Genomic DNA, 21,867 nt, shown 5'->3' on the forward strand with positions numbered 1-21,867 from the left:
CAGGCCACTGCCTGGAGCTAGTCCCTCCCACAAACAGGGACATGGAAGGCTTCCCGGAGGAAGGGAGCTTTGAAGGAGACTGGTTCAGGGCCTGGGGGTGGGAAGAAGGAGCTCAGGGAGGAGCACAGGCTCTGCTCTGTGTCTAGAGGACATTCCTGAGGTGTCCCCGTAAGGCCCTGGTGCCCTGGGAGTGAACACTGCCACCCCCAGGTTCACCGCCCCACGCACGCTGAGCAGCCCTGCCAGGACCCAGGCCTCAGGAGCAGCTGGGGGCCCCTGGAGGGTGAGCCTGGCTCTGCTCACTCCGGGAGCTCATCCCCCCTACCTCTGCAGGCTGGGTGGGGGCAGAGCACACAGAGACCCCCCAAAGGAGGGCCTGCGGGCTGTGCTCAGAGCAGCCCTTTCTTCCTGCAGGGGCGGGGGGCTCACGGTGGAGGCCCTGCCCTTTGCTCTGGCCTGGAGCAGGTAAACCCAGGTACTCTAGGCCCTGAGTGGAAGAGGAGGCCCCCAGTGCCAAGGGTCCTGAGCTCCATCCCTGCCTGTCCCCCTGACCATTCCCACTGCCCCACTATCCACAGATACCCTGGGCTCCTCTGCCCCTGTCTGCCAAGCAGGGACCAAGGCAAACAGGCTCTGCCCACCCTCAGGGGCTCCCGGTCAAGGGCAGACAGAGAACTTGGACGGATCCTTTAGAGCGACACACTGCGAGGGTGAGGAAGGCCAGTGACCCAGGGAGGGGCCTCCTGAGACAGAGGGCAGACAAGGGTCAGCCAGGTGAGCAGCTGGGCTAGACATGCAGAGGCCCTGAGGCTGAGGGAGCTGGACCCCAGGGAGGGCCTGTGTGGTTCGCACAAGGGCTGTGGCTGGGGAGGTGAGGGGCAGAGGTGGGGGGAGCCAGGCTGAGCCGGGCACTGCCCACCCCCACCAGTCTTCCTGCTGAGGCCAGTGGGAAGTCCCGGAAAGCAAGGGAGGGGGTGGGCTCCACCTGGAGACTCACAAAGACCCCTGGCTTCGGGGGAGGGGCAGCAGGGAGGTGCCAGTGAGGCCAGCAGCCGGCCGGGTAGGGCCTGCGGCTGAGAGGCTGAGGACCCGAATTCCAGAGTAAGCGAGAAAACAGTCCCCTCCCCGTGTGCCCTTGGCTCGCCCACCCCGGGAGGCAAGGGTGGCCTAGGCTGGGAGCCTGCAGAAGCTGCTGCGTGTCTCTGGGGGGCCGTCTGGCTGTGGGGCAGCAGGCCAGGCGCTCGCTGCATCTCCTGCATCTCGAGATTCAGGCTGCGTCAGGAGACACAGCCTCTCAGGGGCCTGCCCGGCCCTGGAGTGCACGGAGCCCCTGCCTGCCCTGTGAAACCAAGCAGACAGTGGCCCAGGAAATCATTGGGGAGCGGACCAGGGTCCCCTTGGGGGGGGTGCCGCAGCTGGGTTGAGTGTCAGGGCAGAACCGGGGCCAGCAGGCCCAGGGCCGCTGTCTGTGGGCCAGGCTCCCCGCGGGCACAGGGCCCTCCTGCTCGCCGTCCCCTCCCTTCCCCTCCGGCCTCCTGGCAGCCACATCCCAGAACCTGGGGGCGCTCGGGGGGCGCTCGAGTTGGGAAGGTGGCCTCTTCAGAGGAGGGGTGGGCCCTGGAGGCTGCCTGGAGACAGGAACCCCCTCTGGGTGCCCCCGGCAGGGATTTCTGCCGCCTGGGCCAGGGCCTGGAGATCCAGCAGGGTCAGTGCCCCCGCCTCCACCGTGGCCAGGCCAGGCTGCCCTGCCTCTTCCAGGGGTGTCCCCAGCGTCGTGCTGGGGTGCGCCGAGCCGCAGCTCCCCTCAGACCCCAGTTCCATGGGCCCCTTGCCTGGGAACTCAGGCGCCGGGCTCCCAGCCCCCGGGGCCCGGGGGCAGGCTCTGTGCTGCGTGCTCGCTCGGCTGGCGCTGCGCACAGCAGGGTGGGCTGGGGCCCACCCCGGCGGGGCTTTGGGACCAGGCTGGGGTGCAGGCTGCTGGGGCTTTGGTCGGAGGTGGCTGGGCTTAGGAGGGAGCTGTGCTTCCGTCTCATTCTGCGGTGCTAAATATAGCGGCCAGGGAGGGGAGTTTCCGGTTACAGCCCCCCCCACCCCAGTGCCGGGAAATCGATGCCAGTTCCATTAGGCTCAGCAGCGGCGCCTGTGACCTGCCCCGAGGCCACCGAGTCAGGGGGCCAGACTGCACCCTGTCCCCAACGCTGGCCACACCGGACCAGAGCCCAGCCCATGGGCCACGGCACAGAGATCCCACAGGCCCTGCCAGACGCACCTCCAAGGCAGTGTGGCCCGCAGCCCAGAGGGCCAGTGAGCTCGGGGGTGGGTAGTGGGAGTGCAGGCTGCCTGGCAGCCGGCGGGTGGGGCAGCCCTGGGCTGGGCGGAGCTCCGGCTCCGGGCGGGCCGTTCCCAGAGGAACGGCTCTGGGCTCCCCCACGCCCTGCCAGGACAGTCCCTTGCACACAAGGGCCCAAAGGCCCCTCCCCAGAAGCATGGCGCTCACCTGGCTGGGCTCCCGGGAGGCCCCACCTGGGACACGGAGGGCATTTGCATACAGGTGATGCTGCTCGGGTGGGTCAACTGGGCACGGCCTCCTCAGGACAGCCCCAAACACCAGGCCCAGGGGTTGTGCCCCTCGGGCTGGGCTCAGCCACCGGTGCTGCCCAGGCCCGGAAAGTGAGGGACCTGGGTGCCCCTCCGAGAGTGCTCACAAAAGCACCTGCCTGCCTGCCTGGGGCCAGTCTGGAGAAGGGTGGGGGAGGGCACCCAGCAGGAGGTCCTTGGCCCTCTTGGGGTGCCCCCACCCAGCAGGTGCCAGAGGCAGCGTGGCCTGGCCCTGTGCCTCCCACAGTCACAGCCCAGGGCCCAGGTCCACGACCCAGGCTGCCTCAAGCTGCCTCCCAGGGCAGCACATGAGGGGCCGACCGGAGGGTTGTGGGGGCCCGACGGAGGAACCAGGCCAGGTCACCACCCTCAGAAAGGGTCAGGCCAGGCCCCCACAGCCAGCTTACGCCCACGACCATGGTGACCAGCACATACTCGCCACAGTGGGCTCCAGCCTACCCAGGATGGGCTGAGCCCCCCTGGCTGAGTGGGTGCCAGCCCTCCTGTGACCCCAAGGGTTCGGGGTGTCTGGAGAGCAGCCGGCAGCCCCAAACCCCCATCAGGCCAGTGCAGGGCGGGGCTTCAGGGCCACACACAGGCAGGCAGGTGGAAGGACACCGCACCACAGGCTCCGGTGGCCTGTGGGACACAGGGGCTCCGGTGACGCCTGCCCACCAGGGTGGGGCACCTCACTCTCCCCGGAGCAGGAAGCCTGCCGACACAGTCCACGGTCCTATCCCCCTCCTCCTGATGCAGGCTGGCTCAGCTGCCACCCCCCAGGCCCTAGTTCACTCCTCGCCCTGAGTGGCTGAGCTGCCCTCCCTGAGTGCGTGGCCCGCCCCTGCGGCCCTGCCCTGAAGCACAGCTGCAGCTGAGGCATGTGCTGCACGGAGCTGAGGGACCCCCCTGGAGAGCACACCACCCCTGCCCGCCCTGCCTGCCCCTCGGAGCCAGTGGACACAGGCTGGAGCCGTACAAGCCTTTATTGAGTCTGCAGGGGTGGGTGGCCGGGAGCGGCCTCGTCCAGCCCTCTGGAGTGTCACTGGGGGTCCAGGCCGGGGGCCACACAGCTGAAGAACCAAGAGATACCGAAGATGACGCCGAGGGTCTTGGGGACGTCCGGGTTGTCTGAGAAGGCCTGGGCGCCCGCCAGGGGCAGGTGCACAACCTCGATGAGCTCACCCTCCTCGGCCAGGCCCCCGCCAGGGCCGCCCCGCTGGGCATCGGTCACCTCTGCATAGAACATGGTCTGGCTGGAGCCGGTCAGTCCCACGCCGGACCTGTGGGTCGAGACAGCGTCCACTGAGGCACTGTGCAGGGCCCGCTGGCCCTCTCCACTCCGTGCCCCCCCCTCTGGGTGGGATTTCAGGGGCCCCACCCGTGCACCTGTCAGCTTTGAAGATGCAGCGAGCTGCACGCTGTGAGGGGCCACACGGCAGGCACTGCACGGCCTCGAGGAGCTGACCGTGGTCCCGGCTGACAGCCAGCCAGGACAGAGCCGCAGCCGCAGCCGCAGCCCCAGGAGCGGGGAAGGGCACCTGAGCCCCAGGGCAGACAGTGGACCCAGCAGCCGAGACCCTGAGGGGCGGACCCAGACCACCAGCCCAGGCCCCCTGGAGGCTGCGGCGGCTAAAGCTGGTCAGCCTCCGGGGCTGTCTGGAGCGCAGCCCCTCCTGTCCATGCTCGCACAGGGCCCCCTTCCCCACTTGGGCGCATCCCCCTGCCCCGACCCCCGGCTGCCGAGCTGCTGGACTCCCACCCGCACCCAGGGATCCAAGCTGGCCGCAAGCAGGGCCTAGGCCTGGGAGACCCCCACACTGTCACCTGCAGGGCACCAGGCTGGGGGCGGCAGGTGCCCAGGCAGCCCAGGCACGGAGCTGGGGCTCACGGTAGTGGTGGGGTGGGGCGGGGCGGCAACAAGGTCCCCCAGACCAAGCCCATGGGTCCCTGGCTGCAGAGGAGCGTGAGTTCCCTTCGTAGTGGGTGGTGGCCACAGGAGGGGACAAGCACCCAGGCAGAGGGCAGTGGCCCAGACTGGCAGGTGGAGGGCAAGAGTGGGCAACGTGCTGACTGCTGGCTGTGAGGGCAGGGTGGTCACCAGGCTGGCCTGGCTCCCCGCGCAGGAGAGGGAGGCCCACAAGTGGTGTGCAGGGAGGGGGACCGGGCCTCCGGGAGCTGTCCGGGGAAGCCAGCGGGGAGGCTCCGGGTCAGCCCGGCCCGGGGCGGCTGCCCTTGGAGCTGCGCCCGAAGCACAGGGCAGGAGCCCGACGGAGGGGGGGCCGCCACGCCCACGTCCCGGAGGGCCCCCACACACTGACCTCGCCCAGCTGCTTCCTCTGCCCTCCGCACCCTCATCTCCCTCAGACCCTCCCCGTGGCCCGTTTCCGCCGGCGGCACAGCCTGCCCTTTGATGGGAGCCGTCTCAGGAGTTTCCAGTCGCGGTTTCCTCCGGCCTGTGAAGAGAGCGGCACGGCCTGGGACACGCCCAGCGGCCGGGCTCCGCCTCTGCCTCCTCACCCGGCTGCTTCAGTCGCTGGCTGAGCTCAGCCGGGCGCTCCAGACGCCTGGCAGCGGGGGCCTGGCTCGCCCCGGGGCGATGGGGAGGAAGCCCCGGGCCCCGGGCCGGGCAGCGTGAGCCCTGCTGCTGTGTGTCCAGCCCTCGTGAGCCCCACGGGGACGGCTGCCTCCCCACGGGTGTATGTCCCCTCCGACACACACGTCTCAGCAGCTGCTCACTGTCCGCAGCCTCCCTTGGCTCCCCAGCACCCTCACACTGGGCTGTAGCCCTGAGGCCCCGCTTGGGGAGCCGCGGCCACCCAGCCGCTGGCCCACCCGCCCAGAGCCCCTGCCAGGACCCCACCAGGCTCACCTCCTGGGGGCAGCCCCTCCGAGAACCTCCCACCTGCCTTCTCCTTGCCCACCCCCAGCCCAACCTTCACCCCATGGCAGGCCCCCTGGAGTCTCCCCATGCCCAGCAGGCCTCGGGGACAAGGAGCCACTCCCTGGCCACCCGGACGATACCTGCAGAATGCTGAGGCCACTCACACCAAGACATCCAACCCTCTGGCACGTTTAACATGGAGGACCCTATGCCTCACCCCCTTCCTGGGACTGGAGATCAGCTCTGACCCCCATAAGTGCAGGCTGGGGGACACCCCAACGAGGCCTTGGGGGCTGCTGAAGCAGGGAGGCCCCGGCCCAACACTGCATGGCCCTGCGCTGGGCTGAGAGGAGGCAGAGCCCCCAGGCCCTCCCCCTGGGGGGGAGGCCCCGCCCCCTGGGGAAGGCCCCACGCAGGACCCTGAGGGGCCTCCTCCTGCCCCGGGGTCAGGACCCATCACAGTGTCCCCAGGGTGGGGGGTGGGCATCGTTCCAACATCCTGTCCTGGAAAGAGGGACCCAGAGATGGGCCTCCTGGGGGGTGTGCGGTGGGGGGCACCTGGGCTTTGGTGGGCCAGGCCCTGAAGTCCAGGGTCCAGGCCACACCTCCCTGCTTCCCAGGAGTGCAGGGGCCCCTCCGGGCGGGGTGAAGCCCTTCCCTCCTTCCGGAGCCACTGTCGGGGCAGATCCGTGACTCACCCCCACCCCCCTCGCTCAGGGCTTAATCCCGCAGGAAGTGGAGGCATCTGTCGGTGGCAGCTGCCACCGGGCAGGGGCCTCGGGGCGGGGCAGGCCCCTGAACCAGCTCCCAGAGCCCCGACTCCAGCCTGGATCTCCTCTGGGTGCGCTCCATCCAACTGTCCCCAAGCCCCTCATAAAAAAGGGGGCACGGCCCTGCCTGCACACCCCTGGGGACAGGAGTGCGCGCCTGCGGGCAGCCGTTCCCACCCCCAGGCGGCGCTGCGGGCAGGTGCCCCGCCCCCGCCAGCCTCGCAGGCCCAGCCCCACTCACTTGTAGGTGGCCACGCGGCGCAAATCGGCCGGCGCCAGCCGGTAGCCGCACTCCTCCCAGGCCTCCTTGCAGGCCGTCTCCTCCAGCGACAGCCCGGGCTGGTCCACGAGGCCGGCACACAGCTCGAACGTCACCCCGGCCGAGCCGGGCAGCGCCGCCGGCAGCGCCCGGGGCCCGTCCTGGTCCACGGCCACCAGGGACCCTGGGAAGCGGCGTTCCACCTCGCCCGCATACACAGCTGGTTAGGGGAAGGCAGACCATGGTCACAGCCACGTGGCAGCCACCTCCCGGTGTGCCAGACCCCGCCCCGGGCCTCAGTCTCCCCTGGGGCTCCCCCGACACCTGCATTCTGACCACAGGACCACAGGGGCCTGGACACAACCTGCCCGGCGCCCCTCCGCCCTCGCCCACCCCGGCGGCCTTACCTGGCCGGAACTGCTTCACCAGCACCAGACTCCTCCGCGAAGAGTTGAAGAGCAGGATGGTCACACTGGGCAGGGTGGGCGGGGCTCAGCGCAGGAGCCACGCCCACCTCAGCTCCCCAGTCCCTGGTCCCCATTCCCGCCTGGCCCAGCCCACCTCCTCTGCCCAAGCACCCCGGAAAAGCTGGGCTCCTTGCTCAGGTGGGGAGAGTGAGGCCCAGGCAGGGCCAGAGCCTGCCAGGGTCATGGTCAGGCTCAGTCCCAGCTGGCAGGATCGGGCAGCAGGACAGGGAAGACATGTTGGGAGGCTGGGGGCCGGGTGACGGACGTGACATGTGGTCCCTGTTGGCCAGCTGCCTGCTGGCCACACTCCTGGAGCCATGTCACTGTGTAGCCCATGCCCCAGTGCTCGGGGCCAGGGCACCCAGGTGGCCTTTCTCAGGTCCACCCTAGGACCCAGCTCAGCCCCCAGCCTTGGGGGGACCCTCAGTGAAGGGAAAGAGAGAATGGGGATGTTCGTGGGGGATACACAGAGGCAGAGGCGGGGTAGGGCCCCACGGCCCCCGTTCCCAGGGTCCCCGTGGGCATCGGAGTGGCCCAGACTGGATGCTCACCTGTCGTGTGTTTTCACGAAGTCCCACGACTTCTGGGCACCATTCTGAAAGAGGCAGGCAGCGGTCAGGGTGGGCAAAGGGCTGCCAGCTCGGGTGGAGGTGCTCTGGGCAGCTGGAGGGGCCCACAGGCCCACGTGCCAGCTCTGCTCAGGGAGGCCCACTCACAGCCTGGGCTCACGGGAGCCTCGAGGTCCTGCCAGCAGGGCAGGGGGCAGCCGGGCTGCGCAGGGAGGCCAAGGGCAGCCTGATGATCTGTGGGGTGAGACAGAGAAACAGGGCAGAGGAAGGAAAGGCATCCCAGGCCCAGTGTGAGCACACCCAACGCAGGGGGAGCCCAAAGTGACGTACGCTGTCACCAAGTGTGGGCAGGGGCAGGGAGGGAAGTCCCAAGCAGGCAGAGCAGAGACAGGGTTCCCACTGCTGAAGACTCCCAGGCCACGGGACGAAGGGAGGTGGGAGGGCAGGAGGGGCAGCTGGCAGCCTGAGCGGGCGCCAGCCCCAAGAGCAGTAGGGGCAGGGTGAGCAGGACGTGGGGATTGCACGATGGTGGCTGGACGGTGGGACAGCCCCCTCTCCGCATTCTCTCAAGCATCCCGAGGTCCTGCTGCTTCGTCCCTTCTCCCGCCACCCTGCTCCCGGGCCCTGGGCGCCCTGCCCTGACGGGCTCTGGGCAGCTCTCAGCGTGTGCAGGAGGTAGTGTGGGGCAGGGCCTGGCCGAGCCCGCTGGGGGCAGACAGAGAGGACACTAACGGGGTGCAGCAGGCAGGAAGTGCCCGGGATCCTGCCAGCTGGACACCCCTGGGTGACACGGGCCGTTCCACCCAGCCCCACCTCCTTCCCTAAAGGTCTCTGTGGGCAGGACTGGACCCTAGGGCCTTAGGGCCCTCCCTGTGGCTGCCCATCACCAGCCCCTCAGTCACTGGTCAGCCAGAGGCCCTGGTGAACTGTGGGCCCACCCTGGGGGTCTGTCTAGGCCAGGAAACGCCAGGGACCTGGGCACCAGAGACAAAGAGAGGTGGCCAGGGCTACAGAAGAGAAAGGACACTGAAGGACAGCCTTCGTGGGAACTCCTGGGGGAGGTGACACTGCACCAGGCCCCGCAGAAGGAATGCTGGGGCACTCCAGGCAGGAGGACCTCACAGGCAGAGGCCCACATCCTGGCCTCAGCGGGGCTGGGAAGCCTGGGCTGAGCGTGGCCCCGAGGCAGAGGGGTCCTGGAAGGGTGCTGGCAGCCATGGTTCCCACGGGGCAGGGAAAGCTAACGTCCTGCAGCGGGCAGGCTCAGTGCCGGATGCCATCCTCAGGCACTGCCCCCCAAAGCAAGCGGGGCCTGATTGCAATTCGGCTGCCCAGAGGCCACCCACCCACCCAGGACAGCCTCCAGGTGCCCACTGCCTCCCTCAGGGTGCGTGTCACCTGTGCAGGTCTCAGGAACCCCTCAGCTTAAGATCACAATGTCAGCAGCGGGGGTGGGGTGCCACCCCAATGTCAGACCCTCAGGTCCAGCCAAGGCGGGGTGCAAGGGACGGTCTCAGAGACCTGCTAAGGCCCAGTGAGCCCCTCCCATAGGGCCCTGTCTTGTTGGTGGGTCCCAGGCCTGGCTCATCTTCTGGAATGCCTGGAAGGGAGGGACAGGACTGGAGTGGACACAGTCCCCTGCCCCTCAAAGCTACAAGGGTGCCCTGACTCTGGTCCATCTGCCTGTCCACCAGATCTTCCCTGGCCAGGGCAGTTAATGACCAAAGGCTATATATGCCTTGGGTGGTATGCACTGCCCAGCCCAGTCCTGGGCCCCCCATTTGGTGCCCACCCCAGCCCGCTGCCTGAGGGCTCGGCTCTGGTCACCAGCACCCATCAGTGGGGACATCCCCGCAGGCACCCTTCACAGGGGATGGGAGAGAGGGTGCATCCACGGCCCAGCATGTGTGGACCCGGGCCACCCCAGACCCACCTGCTGCCACCTGGAGGCCCAGCCCCTTGGGGGCTGTGAAGCCAGCCAGGCACCCTGCCCCAGGTAAACCGTCATCGGGGTGGCAGTGACCTGCTCCTTCCAGGCCAGTGCTGCCAACACAGGTCTTTTCCAGAGCCCACAGGGCCCCAGCAACGGGGAAGTGGGGGCGCAGAGGCCTCTCTCAGACTGGATCCCAGGGGGCTTCACAGGGCCGATCAGAGGAAGGGGCAAGGGGAGGATGGGAGAGCAGGACGCTGCAGGTCCAGAGGCACCAAACGCGGACTGCTTGTGCTGCCTGAGGGGCAGGAGGCAGGGCGCTGGGGCAGGGGGAGCCGGCCAGTGAAGGGTGGGGACCCGAACCGGACAGAGCAGGCGTGGAAAGATGTGCAGGAGGTCAACGGCTGGGCAATGGGGGAGGGAGGCAAGAGCCACTCATTCAACCCACAAACATCTCTTGTGAACCTCCTAGGTGCCCGGTGCGGAGGGAGGCAGCCCGGCCCTGCGCCCGCGGACCGGCAGATGGAGGCCCCCCCGCAGAGGGGGTCTCCGTTGCTCTCCGCTCCCGCCTCCTCCCTGCCGGGCCTCCAGGAAGCTTTCCTTGATCCCGTAGGACACCAGTACGCCCCACCGCAAAAAGGGCCGGTGCCCAGCAAAGCCTCCTTGGAGGGACGAGGGGTCCCGAGGCGTCCCTGCGGGACCTGGCCCTTAACCCGGAACTCACGAGGTCCCCAAACCCCGACCCGCCCAAGGAGCCCGGGGGCGGGGCTCGCGCTGTGGGCGGGGCTCCACGCTGTGGGTGGGGCTCCGGGCCGCAGGGGCTGAGGGCGGAAGCCGCGGAGGGGCGGGCTCACCTGGCGGTAGTGCAGCGTGAAAGGTTGCAGGTAGGGCGAGGCGGTGCAGCGGCCCACGGCCGCCCCCTCGATGCGCTCCATTGCGGCGCGCGGCGTAGTTCTGGCCGCGGCGGACGCAGCAGAGCTCGCGCCGGCTGGAGCGGACGGGCACGTGACGCAGTTCTGGGCATGCGCGATGCTCGCGGGGCGGGGCCGGGCGCGCGCAGGTAGAGCCTCCGGCGGTTGCGCGCGCGCGCGCGCGGTGGAAGGAGGCAATGTGTGACTTCTGGCGCGGAGGCTCGTGGAGTGTGGGGCCTGGAGAAGCGGGAGGGGACGGGTCCGGGGACCGATCGCCGGTGGTCGAGGACTGGGGTCCTACTGGTTGAGAGAGAGGGCTCCGCGGTGCGGTCCTGCCGGGAAGGAACCGAGTGGTGGCTACCCGCTGGGTGGACCGCAGCTCCAAGGCGCGGTCTCCCAGGGGCGGAGGCTCACCCAGGGAAGGAGACGGGGCCCTGAAGAGAGAAGGGGGTGGTCACGGCTGCCCCGCCGAGCCCGCGACCCCGTGGGAAGGGAAGTCACCGGGACTTCGCACACAGGGGTCGCTGCGCGGACTGCGTGAAGCACAGAATGTGGACACCCCTTGGGGGCCTCGCGGCTGCGCAGCGAGAGGCTCTGGGGGGAGGGCAAGGCCAGAGGAGCGCGAGTCAGGCAGGGAGGGCCAGGTCCTTCCCTCTGGGGTCCCTAGGGTGGGGGCGCTGGCCTGGGCGGACGGTCCGCCTGCCCCGCAGCGGAGGAGCTGCGGTCTCGCTGCTTCTGGGGCTGTGCCTCCCCCCTCAGGAGTCAGCGTGGTTCTCTCCCCCGCGGGGCCCCTCTGCGTGGACCAGGCCCTGGCTGTGGAAGGGCCCCATCCTTCCTGCGTGTGCATGCCACGGATTTGCTCCAAACGTGGCCACTGCCCCCCCAGGGGCAAGTACAGGCGGTGGGGCAGGGAACAAGCCGTCGCCTGCCCTCTGAACTGTGGCCCCAGGAGGGACAGCCCACGTGGGGCTGGCCATGTGGCCTTGGAGTTTGCCCCCGTGTTGCCTGTTGCCCTGTGGGAAAGCGTCCCAGAATTCCGTGGCCTGGAGCACCACTTAGGCCCTTCTCCCACCTGAGAGTGTTGGCCCTGACGGGGCGGGGAGGGGCGGGGCTGCTGCGATCTGCGGGCTGTGGGGGAGGCCCTTCCCGCACGGCTTCTTCGCCCGGGCCTCGTGCCTCAGTGCTGGGGCTGGGGCAGTGGAACCGGCCGGCTGTGTTGCCAGGTGGCCTCTCCAGGGGGGCTGACTGGGGCCCCCCCACCCCTGGCGGCCTCAGCAGCTATTCCGCGGCGGCCAGGTCCCCCAGCACACGGCCACACGGCCAGGCTTCTCCTGACCCAGCCCTGGAAGTCCAGCACCGTCGCTCCCACTGCACAGTGGGTGTCACGGAGAAGGTCCCGGGCCACCCCAGATCCCAAGGGAGAGGACTTCACAAGCTTGGGGGCACTGGCAGGCCTGGTTTGTGGGGAGTATCTCCAGAGCCTGGCCGGCAGGCTGCCCACTCTGGGGGGGGTTGTGCTTCCCAGCCTTGGCCAGGTGCCCTGGTGGCCGGAGAGGCCACCCACCAGACAGTCGGTCCCAGAAGCTGTCCCCCCGGCCCAACAGCCAGGCCAGCTGGGCCTCTTCCTCTGTGCACACAGGGCCCCTGGGTGCTCCCGCCTGCGGTTGTGTGCAGGTGGGAACTGACCACCGAGCGTGCGCAGCGGCGGCGAGAACAGGAGGCGTCTGTCTGCACAGAGCACAGCTTTCCTCGAGTTCGAGTTCGGGGAAGGGACATTCTGTGGTGACGCAAGCGGAGGGGCTGGCAGTGCGGGCATGTGCCTGCGGCGTGCCGTTCCTACAGGGACCGGGCCGGCGGGCTCCTGATGGCTTGGCTCCCAGTGTCTCTCCAGGGGTGGGAGGCGGCTCCAGACAGACACTTGTGCCAACAGCCCCGTCTGCAGCGCTGGAACCCATGTGGCCCTCAACACGTGACAGTAAGCCAGCTGGTCTGGCTACCCGGCGGAGTGTCTGTCACCAGGCAAAGTGACGGCACTGACGCCTGCCCCAGCGAGGGAGGGCCTGGACACGGGCTGTGGGGCAGCCGCAGACCCCAGGGGCACGAGTGCCAGGGTCCATTGTGGGAAGTGTCCCGGACACGTGAAGTCATGCAGGCGGGAAGCGGATTAACGGTTGCTGGCATCTGGGTGGGGGTGAGGGAGGGGCTGCTGAGGAGGACAGGGTTTCCTTTCGGGGTGCGAGAATGTTCCGGAACACAGCATTACGCGTGCACTAGATGCCACTGTGCACAGTAGAATGATTGTTATGTGAATCTCAGTTCAATTCTAAAAGAAAAAAATGTGCCACTGAGACGGTTCAGGAGCATCCGGGGTTCCCTGTGGCCATCCAGCTGTGCCCCACATGCCCTGGGGCCAGTCCAGGCCCTGCAGCCGCCCTGCAGCCTGGGGACGGGATGGCAGCGGGGGCGGGTCCTGGACTGGGGCCTGAGTCCGGCCGTTTCCCTGCAGCGTCTCATGTGTCCTGGCAGCTCAGAACCAGGGCCAGGGTCCAGAGGGGACCGCAGGGCCCCTGAGAAACAGCCGCCGGATCTGGGGCTGCGGGACTTTGGAGACCCTGCTGGGTCGCTGAGAAGTCTGGCACAGCCCCGACACCACCCTCAGCTCAGGGTCCTTTCCTTAGTCACCTCTCTGCCGAAGGTTCTGGGGGTCAGGGTGTAGACGCTGGCTGGGCCCGTAGGAGCCTTGGGGGTTAGGGCCCTAGGGGCACTGGAAGGACACCCCACTGGAGGGGCAGGAGCCGGCAGGACACCCAGGATGCTCCCGCCGGCTGCCGCCTCCCTGTCCTGTGTCAGCGGTGAGGAGGAGATGGGAGGGAGAGTGGCCTCACAGGTCCACTTGGGTGGGGGCTGGGAGCCCAGGTAGCCAGGCGAACAGGGGTTCTTGGTGGCCGCAAGTTGGAGGCTGCCCTCGGACAGCCCTCAGTGGCCCGGGCAGGTGGACGAGAGGGCACTGCCTTCCTGCAGGGCCAGCCCTCCCCCAGATGGGGTGACAGGTGAGGATGCCAGCCCGGGAGTCTCTGACAGGATGGACCTGGGATGGAGGACACCCTCCCACCAGCCCCTTGGCGGGGCGGCACGCTCCAGCGTCGGGCCCTTCGCTGCATCCGGCCCGAGCTGCACAGACATAGAGTGTCCGCTGCCCCCGCCTCCTGCTCCAGGCTCAGGTCTCCCCAGGACCCCAGACCTGCAGGGGCCCGGGGTCAGCCCTCAGGCTTCCTCTTCTGTCTCGGTGCCCCATGCTGGTTCCTGCCCCGACTCGCACGGTCGCAGAGGCTGGGGGCCCCTTGTCTGCTCGGTGAGCTGGGGCCACACAGCACCAAGGGGGGGGCTGCATCCTGCTGGACCATCGGGCCTGAGCGGACCCCCCTCCCTCCACCTCCATTCTGCCTGGGCCCCCCCCGAAGGAGGGGCGGCCGGGGCTCTGCTCGGCTCCTGCTGGTGCTGACCTCGTCCACATGCCCTCAGGCCCCCCCAGAGCAGTGTCCCCCCAAAGACCAGGGTGCCCCAGCCCAGCCCAGCCCAGCCGGTGCGGCACGAGCCGCCACAGAGGGAAGGCGCTGACAGGGCCGTGGTTGGAAGCAAGCAGCCCGCACGGAAGAAGTGCAGGGAGAATTGCTCTGAGCTCGCTGCAGAGTGCCCGCCCGCGCAGCCCCGGCGTGCCTGCGGTCCGGGGCGTGGACACGGGAGAGGGGGACACGGGTGGCATGCACGTGAGTGTGCACATGCGTGTGCCGAGAGGCTGAAGCCAGACCCCGGGCGTGAACGGTCCTTGGTTCCCACAAGTGGGGGCTTCTGGGCCAGGGTTCCCCTGTGTGCAGAAAGACGCCCCTCCCCTCTCCGGACGCCGCCGGGCCCACGACCATCTCCCCGGGAGCCCCAGGCGGGCAGGCTGCCCTGTGCCCTCCGCTGCGGGCTGCTGCGGTGACGCCACCCGCCTCCCGTCAGGCCCTGTGGCCCCGGCGAAGGGGCCCCGCCGACCCCGCTGATCAGACGCAGGGGCGTCCCCCGAGTGGAAGTCCCCGGGCGTGCTCCTGTGAGCTGCGGCCTGAGGAGAAGCAGCGAGGCAGATGGACGCCCGGGAGCCCCTCTCTGGTGCCCTGGAAGCTTGGGGGGGGGGGCAGGCTGCCCCCACTGAAGTCACTTCCTCTGGACGCTGAGAACAACCCCTGGGTCATCCCACGTGCACCCCCGGGCTCTGCCCCACTGAGGGTCCCGGGAGGAAAGGGGCTGAGGGAGCCCGGGTCCAGTCCGCCCTCCGCCTCCCTAAGAGTCTCCAGGAGCCACTCTGGGGCCGTCAGCGGCAGGGACACAGACGCTGCAGGGATGACATCCGAGCACCCCCGCCCCCTGGACATCTGGCAGGGCTCTGCGTTCCTGCTTCTAACCTCCAGGGCCCTTGCTTGGTCCTCTGGCACGGGTCGGGGCGGGCCAGAGCAGACGCTCCTGGCGGAAGCCACATCCTCAGCCGCCCCAGAGGTGCCATCTCGGGTGTCGCACTGTCCACCCTGGGTGGCCGACACACGCACGCACGGCCATCCTCGCACACCTCCCTTGCCCTGGCTCTTGTGTTAGCCGCTGGGGGTCCCCACACCGGGGGTCTTTTGTGCTGGTATTTCAGTGGAGCCCCTCCCGCAGGAGGTTCCGCGGAGGATACATTGTAACACCTGCCTGTCTGAGAGCTCTTTGCTCCGCCCTCCCGTGTGAGTGCCGGCAGGGCTGGGCACGGAATTGTCCATGGGAAATCACCCTCCTGCAGCGCTTTGTAGGCATTGCTTCCACGTCTGCTTACCTCCACTGCGGCCGCTTCCTACCTCAAGCCAGTATGAGGCCTCTTTGGGGACCTGATACATGTTGGTTTGTAGGATGTCCCATTTGGACTAGAAAAGAAGGTGCATCTCTCTGTGCACTGCACCTTCCAAATAGCCCATGCCTGCCCCGGAAGGTTCGAGCTGGTGCAGGGAGGGGTGGGGGCATTGCCCTGCAGTGGTTGGGCCAACTATCCGTTGCTGCTTGGTGTCTCCTGAGGCTACGTTTTTAGTTGCATATATGTTATATTTTTTTATCTGCCATTCATGTGAAAGGTATCAGTGTCGCTCTTTGTCCTTTGTGATGCTATTATTTTTTATATTTTTTAAAAGATTTTATTTATTTTATTTTTAGACAGAGGGGGAGAGAGAGGGAGAGAAACATCAATGTGTGGTTGCCTCTCACACTTCCCCTACTGGGGACCTGGCCCGCTACCCTGGCCTGTGCCCTGACGGGGAATCGAACCTGCGACCCTTTGGTTCACAGGCTGGCACTCAGTCCACAGAGCCGCACCAGCCAGAGCAGATGCTATTATTTTAAAATCTACTTTCTTATCCATTAAAGTGACTACCTAGCTCTCCTTTAAAAGTTCTCCATCCTCTGTTTTCATCTGTGCATGTCCTGTTGTTTTAAGTGTGCGTTTCAACAAAATGGTACCAGTTTGGGGTGCCGCCACTCCGCTACTGACAGGGCCCAGCATGGGCTGGACTTCCTGCCCAGCCCACCCCTGACCCCCAGGCAGGGCAGGGCCCCCCCAGGCCAGCGGAGCCTGGGCAGCAGGGAAGGACCAGGCCCACTGGCAGGAGTGCCCTGACCAGGTCTGGGAGGGGCGCAGAGTGGGCTGGGGTCGCCCTCCTGGGGAGGGGAGGGGAGGGAGGAGTGGGTTCTGACGCTCAGGTCCATCGTTAGAGCTGTGCGCGGCACTCGGGGCCTCAGCTGTGACCCCTGGGGCCCAGCACAGAGCCAACCCGGGCTCCGGGCTCCAGAGACGCACCCGGCCTTGTGGGCGTGGCTGCCCCAGCCCTGCTGCTGCGGCTCGACCGGGGCCCCGCATTCCCAACCTCCAGGCGCCCCTGGGTCTCGAAGGGAAGCAGCTCAGCCGGGAGCCCCAGGGGCGCGCGAGCCCCATCGCAGACCCAGCCCGCCCGGAAAGCGGGAGCCGGGGAACAATGACCTTCGTGTGACAGACTTTCCCCTCGGTGGGAGAAAATAGAGCCTCATAGAATGGCGGCTTCCTGCGTTTGTGCCTGGGGAGCGGCTCACACGGAGACCTCCCACAAAGAGGAGCCTCCAGCCAAGTCTGCCCGGCTGGGGCCCCAGCCCCGGCAGGCCCAGGTCCGCCCGCCGCCCCCTGGGCGCCTGCCCCCCGCCCCCTCCGCAGCTCAGCCCCAGCAGCTTGAACACCTGCAGAGGACCTGAGCTGGACAGGCAGCAACAGCCGCAGGGCTGGCAGAGGGGCTGCAGGGTTGAGCTTGGGCCCGGGGTGGGGGGCGGACAGGAGGGGACAGAGGACTGGCCCAAGGAGAGCTTCTCCAGGGCGGCGGGTCTCTGCCCCCAAGAGGTCAGGGAAGGTGTGCCGTGGTTTCAGCACCCAGGGGCGGCGCCGAGGGAGGCCATGGGTACCAGGCAGAAGGGAGCAGGTCCGAGGGGAGGTCGACGCACTGCCTGGACCCCCTCCACGGGCCGGGGGCGGGTGGTATGGGAGGCTGAGCAGTGCCGCCTGGGGGGCCACCACGCAGGGGGCTGAGTCGGGAGCTGCCGGTGCCCACCTGCAGGTCCCGGGCGGCTCGGGCAGTCAGACCCGGAGCCCTGGGGACCTCTGACCTGCTCAGCGGCCCGGGTCTTGCCCCGGCGGTGGCAGGAGGGCCCTGAGGGCACCCCTGGGGGCTTCTCCTTCTGGGAAGAGGTGTGAGGCCGGGTGGGGCAGCTGCAGGGCCCGGGCTGACGCCCAGCCCTCCCTCAGGGAGACGGGATGAGGGCGCTGACCTTCTCCCTCTGCCTCTTCACCTCTCCCAAGCCTGCTTCCGAGAAACCCCCAGCCCTGAGGGGCACACAGCCTGCCTGCCAGCCAGCCTCCCTGCGTCACACCTGCGGCTAGTGCGCCCCCGGGTGGGGACGGACGCCCACGGTCCAGGAGTGGCCGGCCACCACCCCCACCCACTGCCCCTCCCTCCAGCCGCCCAACCCTGGTCTCTCCTGGACGAGGCCCCCACTGACCACCCTCCCGCCTGCTCCTGAGACCTCTGCCACCCCCACACCAGAATCGCACTGCAGCCAGACCACCCCTCCCTGGCAGCTCTGGGTCTCAGCCCCCGCCCACCCCTCTGGGGCACACAGCATGGAGGGCGTGGCACCAAACTACCCGCCTGGAGACACACCGGACCCCTGTCTTGGGGCATCCCTGACACTAGCGTGAGGCTGGCCCATGAGGCCACACAGCCAGGCTCTTCTCGCACGTCCTGCAGCCAGAGCCCACCTGGCGGCAGCCGGCATCGGGGCCAAGGCCTCCGTGCCCCAGCTGCTCCCAGCCCAGGACAGAGGCCCCCTGCCCGCCACCCCCCTGGGCGGGGATGGTGTGAGGGCCTGGGGCTCCCCCTCGATTCTTCACACGTGTTTTCCCTCTGCTGCACCTAGTCCCCACGTGGCTCCCCAGATGGACTCAAGTTCAAGCTCCGAACGCCTCTCCTGAACCTTCTGGCCTCCAGATCCTCAGGCCTAGGCAGCAGGACGGCCTGGTTCCCGCCCCCGGGGGGTGCTCAGGTCCTTTGTAAACACTCGCTGACCTCTCTGAAGAGCCTCCTGGGTTCCGGGGCTGTGCTGGGCGCTCTCTGAGAGACACCTCGTCTCACCCGCACCCCCTCCCCCGAGAGGAGCTGGGGGGGCGTGGGGGTGGGCAGTTGCCAGCAGCCCGGCCTGTGGGGGCTGGGCGCAACCCTCCCCTTGCTCTGGCCCCAGGCCACAGCCCCCCGCAGCACTGTTTCCGGGGCGCCCGCTCTCCCCTTGGCGCTCCCCCAGCCTTCCCAAGCCCTGGGTTACCGACTCCCCCTTGAAATCCCTCCACCCAGCTGGCCTGTGGTGGATGGAGTTGGCTGAGTCAGGGGAGGGCTTCGCCGGGAACTGCTGGGGGTTCTCAGGCACGAGGGAGAGGGGTGGGCGGGGTCTGGCCCACCTCCCCACCCGGGTGGGGATGCCCACGATCCAGGAGTGGGCGCGTGCAGAGAGCCGTCTTGCCTCAGCCAGCCTGGTGAGGCTCGGTGGGCTGCGGCGCAGGCCGCCTCCCATCACCCACTCACTCCCAACTGTGGGAGAGCACCTGCCTGAGGCCCCATCAGTCCGCATGGAGCTGACCCAGGGGCACACGGGAGGAGGGAGAGGGAAGCTTGCTGAGGGTCCACGGAGACAGCCTGCCTGTGGAGGGCAGACCTGCAAGGCAGGGCCCAGCCCAGGGAAGGTGGGACTGGAGACCTGGCCCCGGTTGGGGAGCACCCGGGCCCTGTGCCATCACAACCCTGCCACGCTGCAGCCCAGCACCCCAGCCTGGAGTCCGGGGCGGGCTCCTCCTTGTGCAGCAGGGAAACGTTGGGAGCTGGGTGTCCCTCCCCTGGAGCTCGAGTACTGCGTGATGCTGATATCACCCTCGTGGAGCCCACCAGCCCCTGCCAGGGGTTGGGGTAGAAGGCAGACTGGGAGGCGCAGCCCCTACAGGGTCTCCGCTAAGGTCGCCACAGGAGGGGACACGCCCGTCCACCCACTCTGCAGCCCGCACAGTGACCCCGGACCAGAGGAGGGGGCTGGGCTGACCCAGCTTCGCTCCCTGCCCGGCTCCCAGCCTAGGACGCCTGTGGGGGCGGGGGAGGTGGCCATCGCCTCTGACCCCAGGCCGGGGAGGCCTCGGCGTCCAGGCCGCGGCTCGGAGCGTTTCCGCCCGCCTGTCCCAGCCCGGCCCCGCAGGAAGTGGCCGCCTCCTGAACAAAGAGGCCGGCGGACAATGGCCATTGAATTGGGCCGGGGCGCTCGCGCACCGATAGGCCGCCAGCTGCCCGCGCTGATAAGACCCAGCTCCGCGAAGCTCGGCCTCCGCGGGCTCCCCAAGCCCGGGACCCGCGGCCGGAGCGCGAGGCCGGCGCTGCCCGGTCCCGCAAGCCGGCGGCTAACGGGGACCAATCCGGCAGCTCCCTGGGAGCGGCTCCGCCCCCGCCCGCCTCGCTCGGAAGCCGGGTCCCGCGTGGCTCCGCCCTCGGGCCGGTCGGGCGCGCACGCGGCGCGGGTGTCTGTCCCCGGCTGTCCGCCCGGCCCTCGCGCCGCGGACGAGGCCGGCGTTGGAGAGGGTGTGTGGTCCGCCGTCTCCCGAAAGATCGTCGGAAGTCCTGCAGCTGGCACACGCCGGCACCTCGCTGCGCCTCCTTCACCTCGTTCGAGAAAATCGGCGGCCCCGGAGGGCCCTCCTGCGGGTCCCTCGCGAAAGGCTCGCCGTGCCCGGGGGTGGGGGGCGGGGCCCCTCCCAGGGTCCTCACGCCCACGAGGGCGGAAGAGGGTGGGGGGCAGGGTCCCAGTAAGCCTTCTGGGAGGCCACTCAGGGTCCGATTCCCCCCGGGACTCTGCCTTGGGGGCCACGGCTCCCGGGCCCCCAGCACAAAGGTGCACCTGGGCCCGAAAGCCAGCTGCAAGGGAGCAGTGGGGAGCTGCCTACACCTGAGCCGCAAAGCTGAGGGCAGCGGTCTCTGCGCTGGCTCAGAGCCCAGGGGTGCCCTCGTGTGCACCCCTAATTTGGAGGTTTTGCAGGCAGATACCCATCCTAACCAGGGCAAGTGGCAAGTGTGGGCGTGTTGGGGGTGGGGCTCCAGCATCTTCTCGAAGAAGCCCAGCATCCGGCCACCCCTCGGTCAGAAAGCCACAGGGGCAGGGGGGCTGAGAGGGGCAAGACCTGTCGGTCTGGGGAAACTGAGGCAGGCTCTCTTCCTGGGCAGGGTGAGGAGGCCCAGGCACTCAGGCCCACGGCAGTGTCCTATTCCTGTCTGTCCAGCCGAGAGTTCTGCCAGCATTTCCGGCCCTGTGCCCAACCACCAGCAGGCCCTGCCCTCGACAAGCCCCTGGCTTGGTGGGAGCCCTCCCCAGCCAGGACAGAGATGATGCAGGTGGGCAAGGTCAGGGCAGAGACACTCCCAGGTGAGAGCCTGGACCCTGCCGTGGAGCGTCAGTGGGCGTGGAAAGCTTCCTGGAGGAGGGGACGCCTGTACTGCACTCCTCAAGGGAAGAGGGCGGAGAGGGAAACCCCGCAGGAGGGAGAACCCCCAACCCAGGCTGGAGTCCGGGAGAAGCCACTGTCTGCAAGACAGAACCCAGGAGCCCAGGCGGACAGTCGTGGCTGGGGGGTGTGCCCCGGTCCCAGCCCCCACCAGGAGGGGACCTTGAGCTGACACCTGCTGCTCTCAGACCTGTCCTGCCCGTTCTGCTCTGCCGTGATGGGGGCAGTGGCTGGGGAGAAGTGGCCACTGGAGGCATAGGAGGTGACCGTGCCCACATCCCAGAGGTGGGGGGTGGGGTGACGGGCTGTGTGGAGGGTGCTAGCAACACAAGAGCCACGTAGGCCAGCGGTGAGCACAGCGTCACCAGCAGTGGGGCTCTGGTGGGCCAGCGGGCAGTGGTCTAGGCCACGGCCAAGTGCTAGGGCGCCGGAGGCCTGTCCTTGTCGGTTGGGGTGCCTCAGCAGGGCTGTCCAAACTGCTGCTCAGAGGCTCGGGGAAATGCCCCCCAAGGAGCCGGGTGGCCCCCGCTGGTGGCCTGCCCCTCCCAAGATGAGCTGTGAGCGCCCCGCCACCTGGGGAACTGTGACCCGTCTGAGGCCTGGGCAGGGGGCACAACCTAAACCTCGGATGGGCACGCACCCCTCCACTCTGCCTCAACGCGTCAGCCGCCCTTCCTGCCAGCGGCCGCCTGGGGCTCCCCAGCCCACTTCGTTGTCTCACAGTGTCCCCTCCTTGGGCACAGCCAGGCATGGCTGTGGACACTAGGGCCTGCATGGACAGACACCGGCCCACCAGGCCCCTGCCCAGCACCAAGCCCTGCTTTCGGGCTGCAGGGGGTGGGAGGCCAGAGGCCTCTGACTCTAACTCCAGGTCCGCAGCACTCACCGAGCACGCCGTGGGGCCACCCTGACCATCACCTGCCCGCCTGCCCCCGGCTGGCTGCTCTGTCCCAAGAGCCCTGGTGGGGTCCCCGGCCCTGCCCCCTCTCCATTCCCCATGTGCCAGCACCTTCCCCACCCCCAGGCAGCAGGGCTGAGGCTCCCCCACCCACTTGTTCAGCCCCCAACGCCAAGGGCCTGCAGCAGGCAGCACGAGGCCAGGGCAGGGCCCACCAGAGCTGAGCACACTCTTCCACCTCTGCCTCGGGCTTGCTCCCCACCCACAGGCTCGGCTGGACCTCCACACGGGGCTGAAACCCCACCTCCGGGGACCCTGCCCCTCCACGCTGAGGCCCTCACCTCCTGCCTTGAATGCCGTCACCAGGCCCCAGGTCAGCGGCCCACTGGCCTCTTCTGGACCCCAGGGCGTCCTGACCAGCTCCTTTGGGACCCAGTGTGGACCCCCCTCCTCCAGGAAGTCTTCTGGCCTACCCC

At 68.5% G+C, this 21,867-nt stretch overlaps 1 protein-coding gene across 2 annotated transcripts; it reads right to left on the reverse strand.

The window, feature by feature from the left end:
• Positions 1 to 3,563: 3,563 nt before the first annotated feature.
• NUDT14 (nudix hydrolase 14) lies at positions 3,564 to 10,503 on the reverse strand. 2 transcript variants are annotated; one of them, XR_006783846.1, is made up of 6 exons: positions 10,329 to 10,503; positions 7,527 to 7,570; positions 6,916 to 6,980; positions 6,491 to 6,728; positions 3,985 to 5,051; positions 3,751 to 3,878 (listed from the first exon to the last, which is right to left on the reverse strand). XR_006783846.1 is itself a non-coding variant. In XM_045823777.1 (5 exons), exons 1-5 carry the CDS (start codon positions 10,407 to 10,409, stop codon positions 3,638 to 3,640), a joined length of 669 nt encoding a protein of 222 aa, XP_045679733.1. In that variant the 5' UTR covers positions 10,410 to 10,500; the 3' UTR covers positions 3,564 to 3,637. The 2 variants fall into 2 exon arrangements, 1 of the variants encoding a protein (XP_045679733.1); XM_045823777.1 differs by lacking the exon at positions 3,985 to 5,051 and having other exon boundaries at positions 3,564 to 3,878; positions 10,329 to 10,500.
• Between the last annotated feature and the right edge of the window lie 11,364 nt (positions 10,504 to 21,867).

This window comes from Phyllostomus hastatus, unplaced genomic scaffold, assembly GCF_019186645.2.
Source record: "Phyllostomus hastatus isolate PE091 unplaced genomic scaffold, TTU_PhHast_1.1 phas_scaffold_501, whole genome shotgun sequence".
Classification (NCBI taxonomy): domain Eukaryota; kingdom Metazoa; phylum Chordata; class Mammalia; order Chiroptera; family Phyllostomidae; genus Phyllostomus; species Phyllostomus hastatus.